General features: G+C 31.7%; 3 protein-coding genes across 4 annotated transcripts; all 3 read right to left on the bottom strand.

The window, feature by feature from the left end:
• Positions 1-3,978: 3,978 nt before the first annotated feature.
• LOC108487100 (probable prolyl 4-hydroxylase 4) lies at positions 3,979-7,613 on the bottom strand. The gene is made up of 7 exons (XM_017791334.2): positions 7,335-7,613; positions 7,189-7,246; positions 6,994-7,098; positions 6,388-6,445; positions 5,696-5,871; positions 4,639-4,705; positions 3,979-4,527 (listed from the first exon to the last, which is right to left on the bottom strand). The coding sequence occupies exons 1-7, from the start codon at positions 7,478-7,480 to the stop codon at positions 4,232-4,234; spliced, it is 906 nt and encodes a 301-aa protein (XP_017646823.1). The 5' UTR covers positions 7,481-7,613; the 3' UTR covers positions 3,979-4,231.
• Positions 7,614-8,352: 739 nt separating this feature from the next.
• Positions 8,353-11,405, bottom strand: LOC108489680 (receptor-like cytosolic serine/threonine-protein kinase RBK2). Its single transcript, XM_017794377.2, has 9 exons — positions 11,149-11,405; positions 10,502-10,608; positions 10,018-10,410; positions 9,677-9,928; positions 9,448-9,602; positions 9,289-9,368; positions 9,064-9,199; positions 8,837-8,986; positions 8,353-8,757 (listed from the first exon to the last, which is right to left on the bottom strand). Exons 1-9 carry the CDS (start codon positions 11,181-11,183, stop codon positions 8,593-8,595), a joined length of 1,473 nt encoding a protein of 490 aa, XP_017649866.1. The 5' UTR covers positions 11,184-11,405; the 3' UTR covers positions 8,353-8,592.
• Positions 11,406-12,055: 650 nt separating this feature from the next.
• On the bottom strand, positions 12,056-14,745 carry LOC108489682 (uncharacterized protein At4g15545). Of its 2 annotated transcripts, none has more exons than XM_017794380.2 (9): positions 14,136-14,745; positions 13,968-14,036; positions 13,548-13,604; positions 13,422-13,464; positions 13,151-13,234; positions 12,740-12,961; positions 12,575-12,617; positions 12,376-12,454; positions 12,056-12,287 (listed from the first exon to the last, which is right to left on the bottom strand). In XM_017794380.2, the coding sequence occupies exons 1-9, from the start codon at positions 14,568-14,570 to the stop codon at positions 12,195-12,197; spliced, it is 1,125 nt and encodes a 374-aa protein (XP_017649869.2). In that variant the 5' UTR covers positions 14,571-14,745; the 3' UTR covers positions 12,056-12,194. The 2 variants fall into 2 exon arrangements, with proteins under 2 accessions (XP_017649869.2, XP_017649868.2); XM_017794379.2 differs by having other exon boundaries at positions 12,740-12,967; positions 14,136-14,744.
• Between the last annotated feature and the right edge of the window lie 1,106 nt (positions 14,746-15,851).

The raw sequence follows: 15,851 nt of genomic DNA, 5'->3' as shown, positions 1-15,851 counted from the left end.
TAATGTTTGATATAATCTCAATTATGCATTATTTCTATTTTTAAAATGAATTCAAAAACGTATTATTTAATTTTTTATCTCTTCTTTACATAGAAAAATCCTAGCCGTTCAACCTTTTTAAATTTGTCTTTGCTTCGTCGATGGCGGTGTCAGCCTTCGAGCTAATTGTTCATTGCAGTTTCATCAACATTATTTTTGTAATTTTACTTTATTTTTAATTTTAGTACACATTATCATGGTTTTATCCATAGTTTTGTGGTTTTATTTTATCTACAATTTTATGGTTTTATTTTGTCCACATTTTTTGTGATTTTTATTTTTCTTTCATTATGTTTTCTTTAAAAGTAGATGTGGTTTTAGTTTTTATTTTTTTTAGTCATGTTTTGGCATATTTGTGAGATTTGTTAATATAAGAGTGTTGCCAAATCTATTAGGAACTATTCTTGAAGAGCTTTATCATGATAGATTATAGTGATGGTGATAGATCCGAGATGATGAGGAGAATAGGTCATATGAGACTTGGCCTTTTGTAGATTACTGATGCAACAGGTCTCTTGGGACTTTTGGTAGTTTTTCTTGATTGATTGGTATTCATCGTCAGGTCGATTTGATAATAGTGAGGCTAAGATGTAAATTTCAGCGATTTGATCAAGTTAATACATTTCTTGTGTGTTATTGACTTATCCCAGTATTGCGGTTATTGCTCGTTCGTCCTTCTCTTCTCTTCTCTTTTTTTGAAATTATTCTGTAGAGATGACATTTGTACATTAATTTATAATGATTCATTTATTGTTTATATTATATGTCATGTCTTTGTTTTATTATGATTCACTATTCTTATTAATAGTAGTATTTTTTTTTAAAAAAAAGAACTTAATTTATAGTTTTTTATTTAGTTAAACTATGCCTTACGGAGAAAGCCCCACCGTTTTTTTTTCTCAATATTATTGATTTAAGTTAAATGTAAGATTTGAAGTCTTAGGTTTTTTTTTTTTAGGTATTAGTTTAATGAAAAGATAGATGTTTTGATATCTTAGATATGAGTTTTATTATATGTAGATTATTTTTAAATTTATTATGATATGGGTGTGAATATATTTCGATTGTGAATATAATTTTGTTTGTAATGTAGATTTGATTATAACTATTTATGTAATATTTTTATATATATAAAATAAATAAATGAAGAAATAAACTTTAAATATACAAAAATAGTATAAATTAGAGTTGAAAGAAAACTAGCATTGACATTGAAGATAAGAGAATCTGTTGGGGCATCCAATTAAAAGGAGTTGAAGTATGATAGAAACCGTTGAAAGTTGAGCATCTACCTTTAACTTTTTTTATTATTCATTTATTTAGGCTCGCATTAGGTTTATTTTGAATTTGGGTTTGGATCAATTTAGTCATGCTCTAACGGATTCACATAATTTTGAATTTTATAAGTTATAAATATTTTAATTTTGAATATAATAATTCATTTTATTTGTATACTGAAGATTCAAAATTTCTTTATTATAAAACCATAAATTATATATATTTGATAAAGTTATTTTATATAAAACAATTGAAATAGCAAAATTTATTATTTTATGATATTATATGAATTAATGAAAATATCTTTTATTGTTCATCATTATATTATATTCACAATTGAATAATTTTTAAATTTCTTATAAAATTTATAAACCTAATACTCATATTCTAAAATATTTATCTCAAAACCCAAACCTAAACCCAAATAATATACTCATTATTACCCAAGCTCAAAAATAAATTAATTATAACCCAAATCTCAAGAAATTAGACCCAATACCCAAATATAATTTGCAAAAGCTATATCCAAATTCAATATATAATTTAAAAATAATATTTTCTTAATATATTAAAATTTTAATAATATTATATATATTGCTAGTTGTAATTATAGAAATGTATTTTAATATATTAAATTAGACATAATTGTTGATGTTATATCTTTTATTATAATCTATAATAAAAGTTATTATATTAATACTTATAAAATATATAATGAAAATAATAGTACATTATATATTATATATTATTATATAATGCTATATCATATCATCTTTTAATTGTTTATATATGTGCAAAAATATTAAACATTATAATCTCATGTAATAATATATCTTTTATTCTAATCTATATTATAATATACTAATTTAGTATAACAGTTGAAGGTAAAGTTAGGTAATATGTTTCGGTAATAATTATATAGTGTATTATTGTATTATCATTTAAGTTTAAATTTATAGATTTTAATAATTATTAATTTTGTATATTTATGATACATATATAATTATAGTATTAAAATATTTTATATTAAATTACTATTTTAAAAATTTATTTCACTTTAAATTAAAATTTATTATTAATTACATTTCCTATTAATAAAATTTTAATATGAATACGCAATACTTATGAATAGACCTACTCATGGGCCAAGTCATTTGTCTAGGCTAGAAGATATGCTTAAAAAATGGGAGAGTTTGGACAAAAATACAAGGTTAAAAAATAGGCTTGAGTAATATTTGACGCCTATTTTTTATATAAGCAGAGCTTTGGGCAAGATTTTTATGGTCCGAGCCGACATAAATTGACCCTAATATATTATGTTATAAAAATATTATATTAATTACATATATTAAATAATAATAATATATTTATATTTATATTAAAACACTAACCCAATAACAATTAAACTCATTACTCAAAACCTTAAAAAAATTACTCAACTAAATAACCCAATCCAAAATATAAAATTTTAAAAATTATATATAATAAAATATTAATTATATTAATTTGTGTTTTTAATATAATAAAACATTTATTATATTTATGATAGTGTTCTTTAATATAAATACTTTTAATATACTTTTAATTTGTTAAAAAAATTTATTTTAGCGTATTTAGTGCATTTAGTGTAGTATATTTTTAAAATTTATAATTTTAAATAAAAATAATCTTAAAAATCAAATATGAACAGGTCAAATGGGGCTCGGATTTACCTTTATTAAATTAAGTCGAGCTTGAACAAAAAAACGAACCCATTTTTTGGGGTGAGACAAAACTTGAAAAAGTGATATATATACCTTGAATAGGCCCAACCCGAGCCCTACTCATAAGCACCTTTACTTATAAATATATTTTCAAATATATATATAAATCATTTATTTATATTTAAAATAATATCATAAAATTATATTAATGATTAATATGGCTATTCAGATATAAAATCCAAGCCAACTTTGGAGCTCAGGCTTGTTTTGCTAGCTCTATTTAAGTCATAGAATTAAAACCGTAAAATCAACCGGTTTTAACATGAACAATATATATTTGTATGATGGAAATTTGAAAAAAATTTAATAGTTATGCAAATTTGCTTTTTGGAATTATAATTTTTATTTATAATATCAAAACATTATTATTGTATTTCCAAAAAAAAAAAAATCGACCCATAAGTTGTCTTAAAGTTGATCCTAAAAATCTTGAGTCATTCCATGAACCAAAACCTTTAGCATGGGTAACCCTCAATCCTAGTTTCATGATAATTCACCCAAACTCTACACAAACTTAAAAGGTATTTATCCGCTTCCATCTATTGTGCCTCATAGGTAAAGGTTGTGTAAACACTTACATCGTAGTATCAAATCTAGTATGCAACCATTGTGAAATTCATTGCTCCTCTACACAAACTAGCTTCAATGGCATATCACTAGTACTCTACACTCAACTGCAACGTATTGTCAGCTTCAGCCCGTGGCCCTTACGATTTAGTCCGCAGAATTTAAGACCAACTCTAAGTATACATTCGATATAAAATTCATAACAGGACCATAACACAAACAACACTCACTCTAGCCAAGAACCTACATATTAAAAGAGAAAGCAAAATAAAGTCCATGGTTGAAGAAAGTTTACATCCATATACTGCTATTTAAAATCAAAAGGCCAATATGGAAAAAATTATTTTCAGATTTCAGCTGAAAGTGAAACGCTAGCAATATAAAAGACTATGACAAATCTGAAGCTTCTGGGGGGATATGTTAACCAAGCTGAAAGTAAGGTTTAGAATACATGGATTTCAACTATGTTTGTGAAAACTGTAGCATAAGAATGTAAATTTGAATCCAAAAAAAAAAAGCAATAAAAAACTTACAACAGAAAATGCAGCAGCAGATATACTATCATTGAAGCTTGTAGTTTACCTTCAACATACTTTGCAGCTTCTCCTACAATAGCCAGGAAGTTCTGCAGTTCCGATCATATATTCTCGGTTCTTGGTACACTCACCAAGAGCAGCCCATCTCTCACAGCTCTCGTTCAAATCCGTGCAGTTACCACCGATGTCTAAATTCTTTTCGAATGAATCAACATGAATCCATTTTGTGGCGGACCATTTCTCACCTTCAATCACCGGGCACCCAGCATGGAGACTGTTCTGGTCAGGAATAGCAGTTGGGAAGAGACTGAAGAAGAGAAGTGCATCACCTCTTCGTGGTTTCACTAGTTTATAGAAATGAGAAAATAAAAAAATAAAAAAACAACAAATATCAATATCGAAAATAAAAAAGCATATGATTTTTGAAAAAAGACGTCAACTATTATGTTACTTACCAGCAATTCCCTTCTTTGCACATTCCGATAGATCATCTTTTGGAGGAGTTCTACGACGTGAAGGTTCCTGATAATGAAGTTAAATGAGAAAATATATGTGTTGCTAATATGGATATTAGAGAATTACCAAATACCATAAAATCATATCTCATAAAATCAGGATTTAAATAGGATATTATGTTTCTGATTTTAGGGGAGATAAAATCATATCTCATAAAATCAGGATTTAAATAGGATATTATGTTTCTGATTTTAGGGGAGATAAAATCATATCTCATAAAATCAGGATTTAAATAGGATATTATGTTTCTGATTTTAGGGGAGATGATAAAGGAAAAATCTGGTAATTAGTGATTCTTGTTTCCAGATTTTCTCTTCCTCTATGTACTATAATTAAGGTTGTGCCGTAGCAGCCTATGTAAAAAAGGCAGAAATGAAAAATATATACGTCCTCTCAGCCTTGTTCTCTCTATTTCTTCATGGTGTCAGAGTTGTTTCTAAAACCAAATCCCTCTTTTCACATAAATTCTTTTTCTACATCAGCTGAATCCTAACTTTCAGCAAAGAACGGATAGAAATACTCCAAAGATTAATCAGTTAGGCTCAATTTTCAGACCCTGCTCCTTCCCATGCAATTAGAACCACATCCTCTCAACCTTTTTCTCAAAAATAGGGTTGTGTATATACATTCTCTCAACCTTTTTCTCTCTATTTCTTCACAAATGTATAATGCAATAATGTATAACTACTACTTCTAGAGAGATGATAACAGTATATACATTCTCTCAACCTTTTTCTCTCTATTTCTTCACAAATGTATAATGCAATAAGGCATAATTACTAGTTGTTGAGAGATGATAACTGTAGTCATCCCCATCCATGAGCATGCATCTTGTATGCAAACTAATCTCAGAAACCTTTTTAAATAAACAAAAATCATGAAGTTAAAAAAATGTTCAAGCCACCAGAAAACACCAGTCTTGAAAGAACATATGATTGCAAGCATATGAAACAACAAAAGAAGAGATCTAATGGACATAAGGACACTTAAACAAACCTCGGCTTGAGGGAATACAGTTTCACCACCTTTGGTCACATTTGTAAGATACATCAGTACAGTTGCAATGCGATGTCCACCTCTAGCGATATTCACCTTGTCAGTAAAATAATCATAGTGTGGATCATATTTTTGCCCATGCTCGTATCTCAAAACTTGTATGTCTTCCCCATTTTCTGGAAATGTGAAAAACAAAATTCATGTTAGCATGTACTTCCTTAATTAAACCACAATTGCTATTTTTCACTCTCTGACCCTCAAACACATATGTATCTCATTTATATTAAGGACATAAACATGAGATTTATCAGTCCACTCCCAGCCAAAGTATCATGAAGCTTTCAGATGATGACATTGACTTTGATATTGATATATTGATAGATCATGGAGCACATAAAAATTAAATTCCAAATGCATAAATTAGCAATCCAGATATATAGTTCACAAACAAATAGAATGCTCAAAACATAACTATTTTTATCCTACTTAAAACATTTAATATCATCTCTTCCCATATCCTACTTGCTAGTTCTCATATCGTGAATAATGAAAATTAAAGAGTGTAATCATAGAAACATAATCTAACTAAGTTATCATTGTGGTGTGCAAGAAATCTTCATATATAATTAGAATGTCACTGCAGAACTAAAGAACACGATCTTAGTAGGGCCCTAAATTCATGGTATACACACCTTTAGGCAGAAAGGTCCATGTTGAAATCTTGTCCTCTATACCAGCAACAATAGGATCCTAAAAAGAAATAAAAGGGAAAGTAAGCATCACTTAGCTCAAATATACAAAAGTCAAAAGCAAAACCATTGCAATGTTGAGTGCCTCCTTAAGAGAATTGATGGATAACTTGTCATATTGAACCCTTCAAACCATCATTAGTATATGTTTTCATCAAGATAACCCTATATTACCAAGACTAGATGAATGTCAGATATGAGTTTGTGTTCGACACAAGTATCCTTAATTTTTAAGTTTCTCCACATATTTGGATAATCATAAAACCGTTCCTATATCCTAGAACGCAAATTTTGAGCACAAGTACTTCTGAGAAAACGAAGAGTTCGGGTAAGATAGGATCACATACCATAAAAGCCAAGCCTATCTATCTATCGAACTATTAATGTAGTTATCATTTTTATCAAATCCTACCTAAATAGTTCCTCTGTAATTAATGGAGTACCCATAAGCCATAAGTATAGGCCAACAACTTAGACTACCATAATTGGATAAAATAAGATTGGGAAACAACAACTACAATCTACAAGAGAGAAGATAAACGTCTGAACCTTTCCCTTAGGAATGAACATCCCTGAGCTCGTACGGACTTCGCTAAGCTTGCTCTGTCCACTAACATTATCAGCAACTGCAGATCTCTTTAGCTCCGATTTCGCCTTTAATTACAAAGAAAAAGAAGAAACATTAAATGAATTCAAAATTAAAAAAAAAAAAAGGAATAGACGAAAATTTGGAGTCGAATTTACTAGAGAGATCAAATGATCGCATTCGAGGTCCGTTAAGAAGCCTTCATAGACGAAAGCCCTGCAAAAGAAGAGAACAAGGTAAAGAAAATTAAAAAAATTTACTAAATTCTTCACCGAAGTGAAAAGAGATCGAGATAGAAAGTGACCTAGGTTTCCAGGAAACTTGTTTGACTTTAGAAGGATTGATAATGGAGCTTGGAGGAGTTAAGAAGGACTCACATGATTGGTACAAGTTTGAAGCGATTAAGTTCAATATTAGGATTTGCAGAGAACAACTCCTCCCAATAGCCATCGAATGTAAACCTTAGATCGAAAGATTTTCCGGGAAAGAAAAGGTCAAAAATTTTCTCGGGAAAATGGTACTTTGCTAATCTGAGTTTAACCTGTAGTAAGGCTATAGCCAGGAGCGACGATATTTTTTTTACTTTTAAGGAACTAATACGGTGTCGTCTCAATAATTTTGCAATGGGGTGTATTCGTAAAATTATTGACATCTTTTGGTAAAATCAAATACTAATTATGATTTAAAGTATCTAATTAGTTTTATTTTGTTAAATAATACTTTCTTTTCATAATTTTTTTCTTAATGAAAATTTGGCCACTAATGTTTATATATTTCGTCATAATGGCATTAATTTTATTTTTGAGCCTTTTTAGCCATTAACCTCTATTCTTGTTTTTCAAATTGATTTTTAATAGATTTAATGAAAGTAAAGTAAGATGTAGAATTTCATATGTGAAATATTTTTAATAAGATGTAATTTATTAGTTAGATAACCCAATAAGATAATTACATGTGAAAAATAATAAAATAAATTATATATAAAATAAAAATATTCTACATTATCCATTAACTTTTTACGGTACTTTCATCACATCTATTAAACAAAGCAATTTAAAAAATAAAATTGATGACTAAAAATGATTTAAAAATACTATTAAGACCATTTTGATAAAACATATAAACATTACTAGATTGTTATAAAATTTACCCTTACTTTCATTACCAAAAAAAGTTACCTGTTAAGTATTATTTTTTTCAATTGTTTAAATAAAACAATAATAATGTTATCTCAAAATTATATCTTCAAAAAATGTTATCTTAATTATCAAAATATTGATTATAATTTGTAAATCCCAATTGTAAAGAGATTATATATATGTAAAAAACATGTGGTGTTTATATTATATTTTGTATCGACTGGTCTATCTTTTTTCCCTTCTTTCAAACTGTTCCAATCCTTCAAATGTGTGGGTTCATTACTTCATTTGATGGAAACTAGAACTTGAAAAAAAAGGATGTAAAAAGCTAGAAGAATCAACAATCAAAATTTGGAAAAAAAAAATTCTTGGAGAAGAACCAAATTTTCAGAATATATATTTTACAAAAAAAAAAAAAAACCATTATGAAACTTTTTCATTCTGAGAATTTTGACCATTCAAACAGTTAGTTGAATTGTATTCTTCTGTATGAAAGATCTCGTCGGAGAAAGTCCTCCGATGAGGGCACTTTTCTTGTTCTTTCAGCATCTCAAGGCATTTAGGATCACCTTTAAGCATGCCTACAACCTGCAGCGAAAATGCAATTTTCTGAATTATCTACAGTTTTACTTGGATTGCAAGTAACATGTAATGAAGAAGGATATGCCTGACTCATTTGGGGTCGATCTATCGATGACTGATTTATACAAATAGAAGCTGTTGCAATGGCACATTTTAACTGGTCCAGGTCATAGTTATTCCCGAGAGCTGGATCAACGAGCTCGTTGATCTTATTTTCTGCAATCAATGGTTTTGCCTGCAAGTTGAATCATGGGATTATTCAACAACGGTGGTGATGTAAGTGCAAATTCACTTATGGTAAACTAGATCTACCCAGATAACAAGGCTTTTTTGTGAACTATCAACAGCTCGCCTCCCGGTGATTAGTTCCAACAGCAGTACGCCGAAAGCATAAACATCCGTTTTTTCATCGACTATGCCGTGCATGAAAAGCTCAGGAGCAAGGTAACTGCAATGACATGAATTCAGGTTAAATTTTGTATACAAAAAAAAGAACTTTTAGATGTACAGAAATCAAGTGAGTTTTCAAGTATGAACCCAAATGTGCCTTCGACTTTATAGACGGTATGATGTGTCCAATTATCGGGTAACCACTTTGAAAGGCCAAAATCAGAAATCTGGAATCACATTGGAATGTCAACATTAAGCAAAAGGTACATTTTTAGAACGATAATGATTTTCGAGTTCAAGTTTTACCTGAGCATCAAAGTTCTCGGAAAGCAATACGTTTGCTGCCTTGATATCTTTATGGATAATTCTCCGCTGGCAACCTTCATGAAGATAGCTAAGGCCTTCGGCAGTCCCGACAGCAATCTTGAATCTGATTCTCCAAGTCAGTTTCTCCTTGGGGCCTGTAAATGAATGGCAACAAGTTATATATGAACACGTAAAGAAATCAAATTGAGAGGCTTAGCAGAAAACAAACCGTAAAGTAAAGATGACAGGCTTCCATGGGGAGACAATTGAAGAACAAGGTACATGCCCCCTTCAACCCCATAGCCAATCATTTTAGCAATATTGGGATGGTCCAGATGAACCATAATTCCAAGCTCAGACAAGAAATCCTCGATCATCTCTTCCTGTGAACCTTTCATTAGCCGCTTAATTGCAACAAACTTCCTGTCTTTCAATTGCCCTTTGTAAACTTCTGCATACCCTCCTTGCCCTATCAAATTTTCTTCTCAAAAGAAATGGAAAAATGAATGTCAATGTAATAGGAATTTGATTGAAATTACAAAAATAATTATCACGTAGTAGGAAAAATACCATGGCTGAAGTTATTGGTTGCTTCCTGAAGCTCTGAGAGTGAAAAGTTCTTCCAGGAAGATTTTAAACAGCGTAATTCTGCATCCAGAGCGGAATCTAGTGGAACCGTGTCTTCTCCGCCTTTTTTTCCCCTCTTTAACGGGAGCTTAGGCATTAGAGGAGGCAATACTTGAGAAGGGATTCCGGGTCCTTTTTTCAGTAAACGAAAGAAGCCGCGCAGATGAACAAGACCAGTCAAACTCAGTTGGCCTTCAGAGTCCGTTGCGGAGTTAGATTCTTCTGATGCTTCATTTGTTAGTTCTAGAGCTTCTGCAGTCCTTGAGCAATCTTGAAGATCACCTTTTGGAGACAGTGCATCGATTCTCTTCAATTCGGCGCCTAAAGATGTCAAGTCTAACATCGCATATGATCTAACGTTAGAACAATTATCAAGTCTCTTAACCATATCAACTCTGAACAACATGGAAATGGATGATTGGTATACCAATAGATGTAACTGAGTCGGAGAAAGAAGTTCGAGGTTTTCTCCTTATAAAACGAAGAGGCTCCCATTTCTTCTTTTCGGTGCCAGTTTTATCGGAACTTTCAGCACTACAAGTGGGGGGAAAAGGACAAACAAATGATATGAACAAACATAAAATAAGAAAAAACAAAGGCAGCATGAAACAAGTGAAGAGCAGGCATGGCAATGGCTATAAACAGACATGAGCATAGATCCTGTCCGAAGAAAAAGGATCAGAGAGATTAAAAGAGCCATTGAATAGGCACCTGTTACAAAAGATGGATATGAAACTCAAGGCAGGGGCAATCTTAAAACAATCTAATGCAGAATAGAAGATATAAAAGAACAAAGCATGGGGAAAAAAAAGCATACATATACTCTTATCCAAACGATAAATATATATATATATATATATATACACTTATACATACAAGCATTACATGTAAAAGAGATTTGAAATCATAAAAGCGCAGACACATCAAAACCCAAAAGCTTAGATCTTCCAGGTTGTGGTAATCCTTCCAAAAATTTATTAATAGAAAGGCAATGCTGCAAAAACACAAACATATTGAAAACAAACCAAAATGAGAAAGAAACTAAAAGGCCGAAAAGGATGCAATTCAAAGTACCATGTAGGATCAGATGCTTCTATTCTGTCCCCCATGGTTTTTGAGATGGATCAGAACCAGGGAGACCTTAGAAGCCAAAAGAATAGGCAACAAATGACAAAGATATAGAGAGAATAATGAGAAATATGAGAAATGGAGTAGAGGGTTGCCATTATTCTCTGAGCTTTCTCTAATATCCATTTAGTATTTTTGACAGATAATCTCCTTGTGCCTAAAAGTAGGTTCTCTCCCATTTCATCATTCTTAATCCATCCCCCTTTTTTTAGAAGAAATCTATTAAAAATAAATGAGAATATATTTTAATCCTATGTTTAGCAAATCTAAAGGAATGTTTAAGGCTTGTAAGAAAGCACGTTGGGGGTTCTCTTCATGGAACAAGTTTTGGCATTTGACACGTGGAAGAAACCACCATGTTTTTTTTCTTCTTTTTCTTCTCCCACTTTCTCTATTAAACCTTTCTGTCAATCTCTTTTTTACTGATTTTAACCAACAAAAAAACTTTGACAAGTTGAACAGCACAGGGATTTGTTACTTCATTTGGAGCTTCAAACCAGATGAGCTGGTATTTGCATAAACTTTGGATTTTCCCACAAGAAATGCTTTACTTCTTTACCATCAAACTAGTTAAGAATATCGGTTCGAGATTCAACCAGATCATCCAATTTAATTAAATAAATTATTAAAAAAATTATAAAATATAAAAAAACTGGTTCGATTGATTTTTACTACAGAATTCACATGAAAGTATGATCCTTAGAGGGAGATACAAAGAAAGACTAAATATCGTCGTAATGGTTAAGAGGTTAACTACGAACCCAGAGTTTAACTCAGTTAATTCATACAAGTTTGGACTTGTAATCTTTGAGGTAGATATTTTTTTCACCAATGGAACAGCAGATGAACAGACTTATAGCCAAGAGAAACAATAGCATTAAGTGTTTTTTTTTTCTGAAGGTGTCACAATACAGGCTTTATTGGACAACTTTACACAAAAAAATTTACCAAATAAATCACAAGGTGGAGAAGCCGATGACTACTCAGCTGATTTAATGGACATTGCGATTAATCAAACCCTCAAATATTGCATAAAGATCTCTGTTATCCGGGCCAAAAATCTCCTCTGCTTTCCTCAAAGTCTCCTGCATAAGTCAGAAATAAACAAGATGAAAATGCGGCACTGTGAAACAGATAAAACAAAGAAGACGAGTTAGTCAAGAAGTCGCATACTTCTCTCGTTTGTTTGTGGGAGTTTAGTTCTTTAACATTTGCCAGGAACGCACCAAACTGCTCATACGACAAGCGGCTCCTGATGAACAAAAAACAGGTGTGAGATATGAAATTAGGCAAACTTATATGATTGGGTTCATCAACCACAACAGCTTACTGTTTCCGCAACTGTAAGTTTTCACAATACAGATGTATTTACCTGACTTGACGGAAGAATTCTTTCCCATCAACCCGAGTGCGACCTGAAACATATCCAGAAAGAAGTCATGAAATGATATTTAAAATACTACACAGTTGCATTTAATTTGTTACTGCAGAACTACATATCCAGCTCTTATTTTAGAATAACAGTTTTGAAGCTAACCAGACTGTGATCCAGAATCGGAGCTTGATATTGATGACCTATCATCAAACATGCCTCTTGAGGTAGAAAACGAAACTGAATGTCTCCTAGGAGACACTGGCTTAGATGTCCTTGTGGGGGATACAGAAGCTGACACACTTGGTGGAGAACCTGGAGGAGTTAGCCGCGGTGTGCTTGTTTGTGATGCTAGCAGGAGGCCATGAGGTAAGCCAGGCCTTGAGGCTGACACTATAATGGTACCCAGTGAGGAAAATAGATGACAATATGAAGAAAAGGGGAAAATAAAATATTTCAGTGCTCTCAGTAGCGATCATGGAAACAGAAAGATCTTCAGTGTGCAGTGTGTGGAAAGAAACATATTTAGGTATAAATTCTACAGCTATGGCAAAACCAACAAAGACTGAAGTGTACCATCTGAGTCACGATCCTCTGCACCCGAATCAGAGTACTGGCTGCGCATTGAAGCAGTTCTTGAAATCAAGGCAGAATCATCTTCTGGAAAGTTGGAAGATACCAAGGGTTATCATCATAAGCAATGACAAGCAGCGTAAGCATCTGACAAAGAACTGTAAGGATGACAACTTCTAATAGTGCACTGAATGTTCAATCTAGATCACAGATGCACTACAGAAATGAAGTTCAAATGCGTTCAACTGAGTGAACAGGAAAAAGAAAAACATACCTGACAGTGTTGGCTTCGCGATGATTGGAGGACCCCCTGTGGCCTGTATGGAAAACAAGATTTAGCAAGTAAAAAATCTACAAAGCATCATTCTAAAAGGGAATCCCTGGAAGTGGAATTACTTACAGAACTTTCATCGTCCTCTTGAAGTGACTGCATAAGCTTCCTTCTAAAGACCTCCAACTGCAGAATCGCATAACAGTCGAACCTCAGACTAAATTGCCTAGTAAAACCCTCAACACTACTTCCCACTTCCCCAAAACACCAATTAGCTCAAACCACACAAGCCCTTGGTAGTTCAGATACATCAATTGAAGGGCACACTCAAATTTCCAAAATTCAACATACATATAACACACAAGATGAAAACATTCCAAATCATCAAGCAATGCTCATGCCTTCCCTTATCAGGATTCTAAGAATGCACATTGGTTATAAAAATTTAATGTGAACCCTTTATTTTGCATGAAAAATAAAATTATCTTCAACATTTTAAAAGTCCTATTAACAATTTAGTGAACCCCCCCCCCCCCATTAACAATTTACCTTGGAAACATCTCTCTGAAGCTTCCTTACAGTATTAGAAAGCGAAGCATTATCTTTCAACAAGCTCTCCTACCAAAGAACAAAAAAAGGAAAGATAATTGAATCATTAAAATTCTAAAAAAAAAAAGGAAGAAACAAATTAAAGACAGAAAACCAGATGGAACGTACCTTTTCTTGGTCGGCCTTAACGAGCTTATTCGAGGTTTCAGACAAAGAAGTCTCGAGAGCATCGATCTGGGCACACAAGTCGGCGATTTGTTGGTCTTTCTCGGTGAGCTTGTCTCGAAGAGAAGAAGACTCGGCTTCGAGTAAAGACACGCGGGTGGAGAGAGCAATGGAGGTGATCTTACGGGCCACATCGAGTTGATCAAAAGGATCGGAGGGTAATACTTGCAATAATTCCTCGGGAAGATCGAAGGTGGAACCACCCGACTCTTTGGCCAACATTTTTATAACTCTCTCTCTCTCTCTCACACACACACACACACACACACACACAGTCACACACTCCAATCTCTTTTCTATTAGCTTCCTTTTTTGTTTCACTTTTTCTATATTATATATGAAGAAAAAAACTGAAAGTACGGGGATTAGATAAATCATATAAATGGTTGGATTTGGATTTCAGACATGGGGTGAGAATTGAGAATGTCAGAGTGTGTTGGGTATTTTTCTTTATGACAAAACAACCAACATGTGGCCTGCGAATGGATAGGCAAAAGAGAATAAAGACAAAGTTTCTAGTGGTCTGCTTTTTTAGCTGGTTTCTATCTCTTTGGTTCAGAAACAGACATAGATTTTAGTTGGTCTTAAAATGGCATCGTAGTATCCGCCATGGCCATTGGGGAGCTTGGAAGCATTTTCATGGGCTTCATAATGGTTGATGAATCATTTTACTCAACCTAAAACAATATGTAAATATATCAAATTGGGCCCTGTTCAAGATTTGATCCACTCCCATTAAAACCGATAGTTCTATCATGTCACTTCCGCAAAGCAATTGATTGTGGAAGAAATTAGGAGAAGTAGGCATTTTTCAGATAACAACGTAGATTCCATCTGAATCTAAAATCATAACACCATTATCTTGACTTTGTGGTAACTTAGTTCATCAAAATAACTTTTCACCCGTTTTTTTCCCTTCCTGATCATCACACCTTCATTATAAATTTTTAAAGTCATCTAACTTTATATATAAAAATAAAAATCATTTTAACTCTCCATTTAACTTTTTCACCTCTTTTTGTCATTGAATTTGAATTTTGTCAACTTATCCTAAAATAGATAAAAAATTAAATGTTTATTAACTTTGTTGACGCTAATATCGTAGATTGTAATGTAGATGACACGTTAATATTTAATTAATTTTTAAAATTTAAAAATATCAAAGTAAACTTATTCATATTTGAAAACCAAAAAACAAAAATAAAGAGAAATGTTTTAAGAAATTTTATAAATAAAAATTAAAAAAAAGAAGAGAAGAAAAAGAGAAACCTGACATGTTGTTTCAGGGGCAAAGCCAAGCCCTTATAATTTAAAAAAAAAATTAAATTAATAAAGATAAAATTATACTTTAACCTCCTTTAAAATTATAAAAATTCGATTTAATCATTTACAAATTATAAAAATATAGACTATAAAAAATTAAAATTTCATCCTCCCCTAAAAAATTGTTCTAACTTCGCCCCTGTATTGTTTTATCAGGTTTTAGAACCTCACATTAAAAAAACTCATCCAAGTCATGAAAATTGTTTGAATATGAAAAAAGGGAAAAGAAAAGTTTATTTCTAGCCAACAATATTTTCTCGCCCTTAAATAAAAAGAATGTGTTTAAATACATTTGAATTTGCATCTTTTAAAATGCTAACTCACCTATTATTTACT

This window comes from Gossypium arboreum, chromosome 10 (assembly GCF_025698485.1).
Source record: "Gossypium arboreum isolate Shixiya-1 chromosome 10, ASM2569848v2, whole genome shotgun sequence".
Taxonomy (NCBI): Eukaryota; Viridiplantae; Streptophyta; class Magnoliopsida; order Malvales; family Malvaceae; genus Gossypium; species Gossypium arboreum.
Note: the sequence above shows the minus strand (reverse complement) of the source record. Positions and strands in the feature narration are given on the sequence as shown.

Bases quoted from the DNA above. Each gene is read 5' to 3' on its own strand.
- LOC108487100 (XM_017791334.2), bottom strand. From the start codon at position 7,480: ATGGCTATTGGGAGGAGTTGTTCTCTGCAAATCCTAATATTGAACTTA. The intron at 7,099-7,188 runs GTAAATTCGACT...TTGTAATTAAAG, and splicing joins GCGATCATTTGATCTCTCTA to GCGAAATCGGAGCTAAAGAG. The intron at 4,706-5,695 runs GTTTGTTTAAGT...CTTCATTATCAG, and splicing joins CTGTATTCCCTCAAGCCGAG to GAACCTTCACGTCGTAGAAC.
- LOC108489680 (XM_017794377.2), bottom strand. From the start codon at position 11,183: ATGGGGGACAGAATAGAAGCATCTGATCCTACATG. The intron at 10,411-10,501 runs GTATACCAATCA...ATGCGATGTTAG, and splicing joins CGACTCAGTTACATCTATTG to ACTTGACATCTTTAGGCGCC. The intron at 9,603-9,676 runs GTTTGTTTTCTG...ATTCATTTACAG, and splicing joins CCTGTCATCTTTACTTTACG to GCCCCAAGGAGAAACTGACT.
- LOC108489682 (XM_017794379.2), bottom strand. From the start codon at position 14,570: ATGATTTATCTAATCCCCGTACTTTCAGTTTTTTTCTTCATATATAAT. The intron at 13,465-13,547 runs GTAAGTAATTCC...TTTTCCATACAG, and splicing joins AAGAGGACGATGAAAGTTCT to GCCACAGGGGGTCCTCCAAT. The intron at 12,968-13,150 runs GTACACTTCAGT...GTACCATTATAG, and splicing joins AGAGGATCGTGACTCAGATG to TGTCAGCCTCAAGGCCTGGC.